Source organism: Calypte anna, chromosome 15, assembly GCF_003957555.1.
Source record: "Calypte anna isolate BGI_N300 chromosome 15, bCalAnn1_v1.p, whole genome shotgun sequence".
NCBI lineage: Eukaryota > Metazoa > Chordata > Aves > Apodiformes > Trochilidae > Calypte > Calypte anna.
This window is the reverse complement of record NC_044261.1, coordinates 6,142,359-6,154,089: the sequence shown is the minus strand read 5'-3', so window position 1 is coordinate 6,154,089 and position 11,731 is coordinate 6,142,359. Positions and strand designations below refer to the sequence as shown.

The following is an 11,731-nucleotide window of genomic DNA, read 5'->3' as shown; positions in this document are numbered from 1 at the left end:
GTGTAGCTCTCCTGTCTTCCTTGCCTGTTTGTTTCCCTTAATTTTTTTATGTCCTCTTCACAGGAACGAATGAGTATGATCTTCTGGTAGTTGGTGGAGGGTCTGGAGGCCTTGCTTGTGCAAAAGAAGGTTTGTATGTAAAAATAACTAACAAAGGTTTTGTTTTAACTTAAATGGTGTTTATGGAAACTAAGCTACGTGTGTCTGATAATACTAAAGCTTTTTAAGAAATATGGTATAGGTCAGTCCCTGCTTGTTACTCATTAACTCAGCTCCATACACTTAATCTGCAAACTAATTCACACCCTCAGGTGGGCTGATCTTGTTTGGTTTTCCTGCTAACCCTTTAAAAATATTTATTTTTTTGTTATGTGAAAGTCTAGTAAGCTTTTATTTCACTGTTACTGTAAAATACTCCCAGTGCCACCATAGATGCAGTACTTTTTAAATTATACTGTTTCTTGTTTCTTTGTTTGTTAAAACAGTCCCTTCAGACTCTTTCCAAGACCTGTTTAATTGCAGTAAAGAACCTTGCCCCTTTGTAACTCAGTGTATCATGTTCAGTGGCCCACAGATCAGTTCAGCAGTCCATATAACAGAATCACAAGGTTCCTAAACATCTCATTTGGGGTCAAATTGCATGTTTGGGCTCAGTGTAAACTGGAGGCTGTAGTCTGGGTTATGAAGTGTTTTATGGAGAATGTGCTGACTGACTACACGAGCAGCCTGGATCCCTAGTCTGGCATCTTGACTTAGCATAAACCATTAGCTCCCATATCCTGTACTCTTAATCTGTGCTTGTACTACTAAAAAGGTTTATGTTTGTGTGTTTCTCCCTCCTCTAAATACTTTGTCTTGCTTTTTGTTTAAAGCTGCTCAGTTTGGGAAGAAAGTGGCTGTTTTGGATTATGTGGAACCTTCCCCACAAGGTATGAAAGAGAAATGCTTAGGTAATATTTGGGTATGTGTATGAAACAGTTGCCTAGGTGAGCAGATTGCTTCAGGTAACAATGATATCCCAGCTCTGCCTTCTTCCTCTGCACACAAAGGTTGTTAGCAGAGTTTGATGCTACCATTTGTAGCAGATTTCAGACTTCAGTATGTGAGAAAATTGTCTCTGTAAAAATGTTATTTGCAATTTCTGAAAATCATGAATTGCATCACACGGAGGCTCTTCATGTACAATATGCAAAATAAGATCCACAAATGCAAATAAACAGATGCGAATATGTAGTAACTGATTCTTCAGAACTCCAAGAAGCCTCTTGAAATGGTTTGAGTTTTAGAAGAAAAATACAGAGTTTTTATCAAAACAAATGAATATAAACAGAGTTAGAAACTGATTTGTAGGAGACACTTAGCTTTGTGTTGTTTTAGAACTTTTTAACTAATTGCATGAGCAGCTTAGTTCTTTAAGTAGCCCAGTTGCATTAAGTTAGAATGACCCAATGCATTTAATATTATTTTTTTCCTTCTTTTTTTTTCCCAAGGGACCAAGTGGGGACTTGGTGGAACTTGTGTGAATGTTGGCTGCATTCCTAAAAAGCTTATGCATCAAGCAGCCCTTTTAGGGAGTGCCCTTAAAGATGCCCAACACTATGGCTGGAATATAACCCAACCTGTTAATCATACCTGGTAAAGATTATTGCTTATATCCACTCCTATGTGCTGCAAATGTGTAACAACTTTTCCCAGTTGCTGTTTATTTAGAGACAGCTAGAGAAGTGATTTTTGTGTGAAGCTTTCTTTAAAACACAAAACAATTTACTTGCTTATCAGAGTTGATATTATGTGATAATTTACTTTTGTAATAAAAAAGTATTGTAGAACATTACTGATTTCTAGCAGTTGCCTGTATCTTTGAGTTGCAGAATCAGAATTTGTAATGTGATGACTTCATGTTCACTTTCTTGTTTTATGATAGGTCTGTGATGGCACAAGCTGTTCAGAATTATGTGAAATCCTTGAACTGGGGACACAGAGTGCAACTACAAGACAAGTATATAAGACTATATAAGCTCATCTTTCTTCCCATAGTCAAGGAGCTCTTCTCCTTGTAGTACTGCTGAATTGCCTTTGGAGAGTTTCATTAGAGCTAGTGTTTTGAGTTTGTAAGTTCCTTCTGCTGAGGACTCTCAGTGCCCTTGCCAATATAAGTGATTTCCATCCCATCCTCCTTTTCTGGGAAATAGTTGTTGAGAGTAACCATATGAAACCTTTCTAACAGCATGGTGATTAGGGAATGCTCTCTTTAATCTAGAAAGGTTTTGTATTAATATCAAGTAGTCAGAGTTTATCAAGATAATTCAAAGCTTGTCCAGCACAGTCTATATGCCATACAAGCCCACAGATAACATTGTACTAGAGCAGCAGAATTTTTTGCTGTCAGTGCAGAAGTGGTTCCAAGTTTTTCAGCATGCAGCTCCTTTTATAGAGAAATTATATTAATGTATAATTTAACAGGTACTGGTCTTGTGACTCCTGCTGAGTCACCTTTGTATGCTCTCCAATGAGCATTGTATTAGTAATGTTGCAGTTAGTAATACTAATGCTGTGGCTAGTGGAAAATGTCTCATTTTCTCTGCCTGTTGGCTATCCTTTTTAGCACTTCAGACAGAGAAAATGTAGCTGATTGTTTTTTTCATTCCTATACATTGTGTGCTTATGTTGCTGTTTTCTTCTAAACAGGAAGGTGAAATATTTCAACATGAAAGGGAGTTTTTCTGATACACATACAATTCGTGGCTTAACAAAAGCAGGTAAAGAGGTGAGCTGCTCTGCTGATTTCTGCAGTATTATTCACTTCAAACATTTCAGTTCTTCATGTGTTTGTTTTCAGGTTAACTGGGAGCTAAATTATACTTTTGCAAATTATTTTAGGTATGTAGAATTGTTCTGGTGAGGTAGAATTGTATTTTCCACCTAGAGAAGATATTTATGAACTTGGCTGTTGCCTACTGGGTCCCTAGCCTCTAACCTGTCAGTTAGATGCCATTATTTTTCTTTGCAGATGGAAATGCTGAGACAGAAGATTTTAATTTTTTTAATTTTTGGTCAGAATCATACTGCTTTGGTAGAGGCTTACAGAGATGTAGAGAGGACCAACATCTCCTTATTGCTCTGGACATTAAATCAGTCTGAGATGTTTTCCTTCTTCAGATGAGTTGTAAGCATGCTTAGCTTTCTCATACAAAGTTGTGTGGGAGGCAGTTACACTGAATGCACAGCTCCAAGTGTCTGGGTCACAGAACAGAATGGCAGCCATGTCTGCATATTTAACAAGAGATGGAACATGCATTTTTTAAACCTTTATGAGTATAGTTATATAAAGTTACTGGTTAATATCAGCTTGAGAGAGCAAGGGGGATAGATGCCTAGCTTTTTCTATAAATATGCCATTTTTGAGGTAGCTTAACTCTAGGCCTTAGAGACAGAGCTGATTTGCTGTGGTCTGTTTTTTCATGAACAAAAACTGATTTTGAGAAGCTGCACAATCTTTGGTCACAGCTGTACTTCCAAGTAGCAATCAAGATCTTGTCCAGTACAGAAGCAATTGTAAGATTACTATTAAGATAAAACCTGATAGATTATGTGTAGGAAAAACTCATGCATGTATTAGTTTGTGGTTTTTTTTTTTAAATCTCCATCCTTTTTTTTAATGCAGTGCTGTTTATTGTCTTATACAAATAGCAGATTGATGTGTCAGCTTTCTCATTTATCACTCATTCGCAGATAGGTAAAATCTAGAGGCAGGTACAAGAATTCAAAGTTATTGATTCCAGTTTTGCATTTTTGTTTGTAGACTGTTGTTACTGCAGAAAATATTGTAATTGCTACTGGAGGAAGACCAAAATATCCTGAACATGTAAGTTACATTTGCCATCTGACAACTCCAATAGCTTTCCTGGTTTTGTTGCAGAAGAGAGGGAATGTTTGTAGGATAAATAATGTACATTTAAAGTAACACTTGAGAAATTTTTGTACTTATCTTGTGTGAAAAAATATCCTTTATATAAAGCAGAGGCTTTTCATAAAAAGATTTCCATAGAATAAAGATTGCATAAATTTAGTATGTTGATGTTTCTTAGAGCTGTAGGATAATTCATGTTGGAAGGGATCTCTAGAGGTCAACCTCCAGCTCATGCAGGCTGGTATCAGCTACTGAGTCAGCTGTGAGGTCAAATCATGCTGCTCAGGGCTTCTTGTGGTCATATTTTGAAAAACATCAAAGATGAAGACTGGATAATGTATGGGCAACCCCAGATATGTTCCCCTCGTTCCATGGGTTATAGTTCAGCTAATACAACCCAGTCTGCTGTTATCTTTCTTTTTTGCCAGGACTTGTGTTGTAGATTCAGCATCTTACCTGTGCATTTAATAGATTGCAGGTGCACTAGAGTATGGAATCACAAGTGATGATCTATTCTGGTTAAAAGAATCTCCAGGAAAAACGTAAGTTACCTTACCATGACTTTAATAGGTGCTGGCATTCATAATTTTTCTTTATGCCAAGCTGAAAAATGTTCAAAATAGCCTTTTATGCACCTGTTTTTCTGTCCTTCTTTTTTCCTTGTTTTGGTATGCATCAGCATCACACTGTCAACCATCACTGACACTGTCAACTATTTCTCTATCTTCCCTCTTTATGAAATTACCTTCTAAAATCAAATTATGAATTTTCAGTCTTAAGCTAAGGTGACTCACTTGCTGTAGCAATTATACGTGGAAATCACAAGAGGGCAGCATAAACTTACACGAAGGTTGAGCTCTCCCTGTTCCTTCCTAGGGGTGAAATTGCTCTTCAATTAGGAAAGAAACTTCAACCTAATTTTATGTTCTCTTAAGTTGTGGCAGTTATGATAAAATTAAAAATGGTGAGGCAATTGGGTTATTTTCACCTTTCCTTATGCTTTGGGAGCTATTGTTTCAACAGAAATAATTTTAAAAAATTGTTTTTAATGAAAATACTAAAATGCCATAGTTTCTTTTTTACAACACAGCACAGTAAGAGTCTGAGTCAACACTCTGCTACAGAGCTATTTCCTAATGTAAATAATTGGGATAGGAAATGCACATTTGCTAGCCTGGAAGTCAGATAATACTATTATTTTTCTTTTTTCTATTGAGCAAGTCTAGAAAAAGCAAAATCTACATAAGAAAAAGCTATTTGAGACTATAATACTGGTGTTTTGAAAGAAAACAGAGCTACCATTCATGTCTGTGGCTTTATAACACAAAAAATAACTGTGTTAAGCTAAAAATCAAATAAATAAAAAGGCTTATTTATACAGTTTTAAAAGGAAAGTAAATTTGCTGTTGTTTGTAGTATATCAGTCACCTCTTGAATTCTGAGAGCATGATTTATGCAAGGAAATTAAAGAAAAAAAAATCCACCAGAATTCCACACAAAAACTAATGTAAGATTTATCCCAGTAAGATGTTTCTATGAATATGTGGCTTTTGTCCAGTTGCTGCTAATGCAAGTTGTAACAGTGTAATGTGGGAGTCTAGTGTTTATATGTTGCATTCCTGGGATTTAGTCAAAATAAGCCTGCAGGGGCTACAGTAGCATTTCTGTGCTTTATCAGGCTGTGTCCTAGCAAATGAAGGAGGGAGTTGCTAAAGGTTTGTTTCTGTCTGATTTGTTTCTATTACAAATATTCCCAGGGTTCAGTTTAACACCTTTTGTTTTTAGTCTTGGATGTGTTGTACTTATTCTTCTTTTCTCCCTCTTCAAATGTACATATCTTAGCTACAAATTACATGTCTGGGGGCTTTAGAACTGTCAATCCTGCAGTTATTCATATTAAAAAAAAATAGCAAACTGTTAACCAACTTAAACGTCCCTTGGATATACAAACATGATGAAGAAATTCTTGCTACTGAGATGAAGAGTTTTGACAGAGTGAATTAGAAAGGATGCTTTGAAATGTGTTCAGAATGAGTGAGAGATTGAGCAGGTGTGAAAGAGTTTAGGTTCTGCTTTTTTAACTTTTCTGCTAGACACTGGCAATGCCCAGAAACCCTCTGCTGTGTAGAAATTGTGAATAATGTGCTACTGATACTGTTAAATGGTGCTAGTTGGCACCTATTTTTATGAAGAAGAAGAGCAAACAAATACCCAAATTCAGATATTCTTATTCTGTTCCCTGTAAATCTTCAGTAGATATTTCTTTATGGGAAGTATGTGGGTTTTTCCAGCACTTCCCAGGACCTACAGACTAAAAGAGGGGGTGGTCATCCATTCACAGATTAATCAGATTTTCTGATGCTGGAAACATTTATTTCCCGCTATGTTAAATGTCTGCCAAACATAAAACCCAGACTGGCAGATTTTTATCTCTTCAGCTCAACCTGTTCTGTGTACACCTTCAGAACTTGTGTGTTTTTATTATAGAATAGATAGATGTTATCTAGGTTCTTTGTGAGAAAACATATGTTGTACTGACTCTGCAGTCCCTGGGGCTTGCAGAGCAGCAGCCCTCGTGTCTGCACTTTTCAGAAGTTTAAAAGCATCTCTATTAGAACTAGGAAAATGGTGAAGATTGGTTTAGGGTAAGTCACTGCCACAAGCCAGTGTTTTGCCTATTATTTTTGCTCTGTTCTCTTAGCATGGGATAGAGTGGTTATGAATCTCTTTCCAAGTGTTGGACTTGTTCTCTCTTGCAATATTGTTGAAGAATTACTTTGCTAAGGTTATGTGGGTAGTCAGTGGCAGGGCCAAAAAGAGAGTCCAAATTTGCTGTCTGCAGAGTTCTATCATGCCTCTAATGTTTGATTGCAGTTGCCATACATGTTCATGTGTAAAATACTTTCTCAGGTTCTTCATGTCCTTCTATGAAACACATTTTTGTCTTTGGAAGCATTTATAGCAGTAGCTTTCCTGGTAAAAGGGTGGGGGGAGTATCATTGCTTTGTAAATTTTAGGTAAAATTGATGAATGATACCTCCTTATAAAGAGACTGCAGTGCATGCACTGCTTTGCACTAGCCTTCAGTTTGTTTGTGGTTTTCCATGGATTTAAGGGTTTCTGCTTACTTTGTGAAGCACCACACTAGCACCTGCTAGCCAGGAATCAAGAAAAATGTTGAATACAGGAGTGTGGGATGTGTAGGCCACAGGTTGATATTTAAAATCTGTTCCTTGCTGTGATCTGACTACTTTGAATTTTCATCTGTTCAGAGAAAGTTTTATCAAAATGGTTTTGTTCTGTTGCTTAGACTTTTTGAATAGAGGCACAGCTGCTGAGAGATAAGTTTTTTACTCAATCAATTCTTTCCATGCAACTGTTTTGTCTGCTGGCATTGTCATTTGTGTTACTAAAACTTACCTTGTAAAGCAGTCAAACAAGGCTGGATATGGATAAAAGAATAGTATAAGGTTCTGTGACTTGTGCTTACAATGCTGATGCTTCCTTGCTTATCCTCCTCCCCTTAAATAAACTGTTTCAAATCTGGGATCATGTGACTTTGTAATTTGTGTTTTTAAAGTTAGTTTTTAAATTCAAGTACATTTCTAAAATTTCTAGTTTTCCAAAACTCATGCAGCAAGCTACTTCTTTCATAACCAAAAATCCAAAATTATTCTTTAAACTTTTGAATATGTCCATATCAGAGAGACCTGCTTTAAGACAAATGCCCAAAATAAACAGTAAAATATTCAGGTGGGTTCTGAGTGTTGCTGGGTTTTGTTGAAAAATTATTTATAAAAGCATAGTGATGAAGATTATAAAGCAGGTATTTCCATAGATGAAACAGTCAGGAAGAGCCTAACATTCTACACTGCTCTCATAGTAACTAGAAATTTTGATTGCTAATGATGATTTTTTTCCTTAATTCAAAAACTTAGCAAAAGTCTTTGTTGTAACTGGAAATATTACGTGGAATGTATCTCCAAACTGTGAGATTTCAGCAAGCCTGTGTATCACATAAACAGCAAAGGAATGTCCAGCAGGAAGCAGCATGGAGAGCAAAGCCTTTCCAGCAGCTGAGCATCAGCCACTGGCTGCTTGGACCCACTTTTACCTCCAGAACAGTGATTTTTGTGTACCAGCAGAGGTAGTTCCTGAGGCAGGGTAGCAGAGGGAGGGCATCTGAGGACAGGCATGAAAACTGCTGTGCTGGAGAGTTGGGACACTTCATAAATTAGAAGTGTTGATGTACAACTTTAGTGATATTCTTGGTTGAAAGGAAATGAAATAGGGGAAGAGACAGATGTTTTATTAACATCTAAAATAGATGTATTTGGTAAATACTAGTCTAGGTAAATCTATGAAATGAATTTTCTATGACCACATACATGGACTTTAAAAGACAGGAAGGGTAAATATTTGCCATTTTGATAAATAAGACTATTAAAAGCAGATGTTATAAATCAAAATGAAATTTAGCAATGAATAAAATTATATATATTGGGAACTGCCTTCTACTTGATAAAAAGATGATGAATTTCAAACATGTTTAACTTCTGATTTTTTTTCTAAAACTAGTGAAAAGTGTATATCTAATAATTAAGATCTCTAGAAATGTTGATATATGCTTGAGTTCCAAGAAGACTGATGCATGTCTATACGTTTACATGTTGCCCACTGTCTCAGAGGCAATGGTGCCAAGATGCCACGTAAAGATGAGACACCAGTAGCAATAGCCACTGGGGTAAAACCTGTCAGTGTCAACTATGGTTGATTCCACTGTAGGTATATCATGGAAAACAATTAAACTACTTCTGATGCCTCTTAACCTTGCTAGGTTTTGTGAGTTTTTCCTGGCTTTCTTAATTTTGTCTTTCAAAGTGTGTTTTTTAAATGTTTCTTTACAATATAAAATCAATTCCTTATGTCTTACAAGCCTGTTCTTTTTTTTATTCTGTTAGTAAAATCAGCTTACCTGTTTTAGTGTTGCCTTTATTGGAGCTGACAAGCCATGCTCTTCCTTCCCATTTAAAAACAAGAGATCCACACCTCAGGCCTATAATTTTCTAACTACACATACTTAAGAAAATAATTTTTTTGGTTGTGCAGGAGTATGCACAAGCTCATTCCACTGCTTTGTTCTTTTTTTCTTTTTATGTAACAGGTTGGTTGTTGGAGCCAGCTGTATCCTTTGGAAAGGCTGTGATGATTTAAGGTTATAAACAGCGTAACTGTCTCTCCAGTGAAAGCTCAGTTTTTGGAATCCCTTTGCTTATGCCCTGTAATTGAGTTGGTAATAGGATAGTAAGAGTTTTCTATGTAGTAGCATCATGGGAATTAAGGTCAGCTGAGGAAAAATTCTCAGCATCTTAAAAGCAATGTTATCTACAAGGAAAATATTCTAAGGCTTTGGAGTTCTATGCAACAAAAGGAAGATAAAGTTATTTGTGTGAGGAGAACTCATACGTTTATGTAAAAAGACCACTTGTATACTACCCTTTTATAATGCATTCATATGAAATTATTGTTTATATTTCCTTACCTGCTGCTTCACCAGATGTTTCACTTGAGTGTGCTGGTTTTCTAACGGGCATTGGATTGGACACTACAGTCATGATGAGAAGTATTCCACTTCGTGGGTTTGATCAGGTGAGTACAGAATATCTTGTATCTTCTTAGATATCCACTATATTAAAAAGTGTATTTGATTATTTTTGTCTCCTAAAGAAAAAGTGTCATCGACTTCTCCAAACACTTCCTATTATGTCTTTTTTATTTAAATATTAGCCTTCCATTCCTATCACATCTTGATACTGTTCTCAGAAAAGTAAATATTTTTTCTTCCTGCTTAACTGAAAACAAGATTGAAAAGGTTGAGGGGCAGAGGAAGGATTTATGCCACTGCTAAAAACATTAGACAATCTCTTTTAAATAATCATGAATTACTAGGAATTGCAGGTAATTATTTTAAAAATATATTATTTTACTTAACATGAAGTAGTTCAATATGGAGTTCATTATGATGAATATAAATAAATCACTAAGCTGAAAGTTTGTAATGACATAGGAACTGAAAATCCTGACCTTGCTACTTTCAAAACAGTGGGGATTATAACTAAGTCAAAAATAAAAGTAACATAGTAATTTCAGTGGAACTATCAACCCTAAGATGGAGAAAATTAAAACCAAAACTTTCAGGCAGGGAAACTTCATTTAAAAAAAAAAAGTTTTTCAAAACTGGGAAAGAATTTGAGAAGTTTTCTCTAAGCTATAAGATATTATGTCTTATATGATTTTTATGCAAGTGGCCATGTTTGTGCAGACAAAACAGAAAACCCATTCCTGTATAAAGTGAATAAAAGCAATTAGAAATAGTGAGAAGGAAGCACACACAAAAAAGGTTTTATATAGGATTTGTGTACAAAGTAGAACTGCCCAGAGAAGGAATAGAAGGTACTGTAGCAGGCTTAGGTGAAAGGAAAGTTACTGGATCCAGTAAAGGCATTACTTGGATGTGAGTTTGTAGCCTCTGTTTTACAGTTGAGGTGATCTCTTTGATGGCCAGAATAGTTCTTTTGGCCCTTATAACTGTAGGGAGAGTATGTTGAAGATGATGCTGAATCTTCTGTCCCTACCAGATTTGATGCTAACACTACTTTTCCTTCAAAGTTTATGCAGTGTTAAAGCAATGAGAGTTCTGGGTTTTCACTCATATATGGAGTGAACTTTTTCTTTGAAGTTTCGAGCATTTTTTTTCTTGGGCAAATATCTTTGGAAAATGCCACCCTTAAGAATGAAGACTGTTGTGTTAATTGTGAAAACAGTGTTTTCAGAATAGGAATGAATGGACATTAACTTAATTGTTCCTGGTATCATGAATTAAGCATTTTTTTAATGCTTAGTTGGAATAGTGCAAAACATTTCCAGGCTGAAGTTGATGAGTGATAGAGCTATGGGTTTGTTTTTATGAATTTCTTTGCCTGCACAGGGTATAGGAAAATCATTTTTGTGAGTAACAGCACAATTTTTGAGGAGGAAATATTGCTGTTGGAAGTATTAGTGACAAGTACCATTGCAGGTAGTGACAGCTTCAGGTTGTATGCCAGCCACTCCCACTATGAAGTGGCTTCCATAAAACCAGTTGTGTTTGTACCAGAGGTTGCTAAACATTGTGTCAGAATATGTCTTAGGTTTTGCACTGATCACTGAAGAAGTCTGCTCCTGTAACAACAGCCTGAGAGCTGAGCAAGCAGGAGTGTATGTGGCACTTCACAAAACATTTAGAGTAGGGCTTTCTCTGAGAACTTGATCCTTTGTAGACAGGAAGATCACAATGGCTATTTCAATGATAAGAAGGTATTAATAGATATAAAAGAATTATGTTCAGCCTGTAGCCACATTGAGTCTGATGGAAACTGTTTAGTGAGCTATCATGTTTCTGGAAAGAGATATAACCCTGCTGTTGCCTTCATATTAGTTAATATTAACTTTGAAAAAGGAGCATTGTAAGCTGAAAGCTTGCCTGTAGTTTTTCTATGTGAGTGGTTTTGTGTTAATGTCCTTTAAGTAATAAACATATTCCTTGACAAAGTGGAACTAGAATTACTGAAGTCAAGAGCAATGACATTTCTGAATAAACCCGTCAAAGGGATTCTTTACTACCTGACTGTGGCACGGCATTATTTCAGACAGGCTCTTAGGACAAAAGCATTATTTCCTTTTTGTAAGCAGAACTTTCAGGAAACCTTAGTGAGTCATAGTTAGTGCAGAAAAATGACAGGTGTCATAGCAAAGGGAAATATTTTTCTTCCCTGGCTTTAT

At 36.0% G+C, this 11,731-nt stretch overlaps 1 protein-coding gene across 2 annotated transcripts in view; it reads left to right on the top strand.

The window, feature by feature from the left end:
• TXNRD2 (thioredoxin reductase 2) overlaps positions 1 to 11,731 on the top strand; it is a 31,153-nt gene that overhangs the window by 1,542 nt on the left and 17,880 nt on the right. For both annotated transcript variants that reach the window (XM_030460317.1, XM_030460318.1), the window contains exons 2-10: positions 64 to 129; positions 873 to 929; positions 1,491 to 1,635; positions 1,925 to 1,999; positions 2,689 to 2,767; positions 3,803 to 3,865; positions 4,382 to 4,452; positions 9,075 to 9,094; positions 9,468 to 9,559. In XM_030460317.1, coding sequence (XP_030316177.1) covers positions 64 to 129; positions 873 to 929; positions 1,491 to 1,635; positions 1,925 to 1,999; positions 2,689 to 2,767; positions 3,803 to 3,865; positions 4,382 to 4,452; positions 9,075 to 9,094; positions 9,468 to 9,559 — 668 coding nt within the window. The remainder of the gene's footprint in view (positions 1 to 63; positions 130 to 872; positions 930 to 1,490; positions 1,636 to 1,924; positions 2,000 to 2,688; positions 2,768 to 3,802; positions 3,866 to 4,381; positions 4,453 to 9,074; positions 9,095 to 9,467; positions 9,560 to 11,731) is intronic.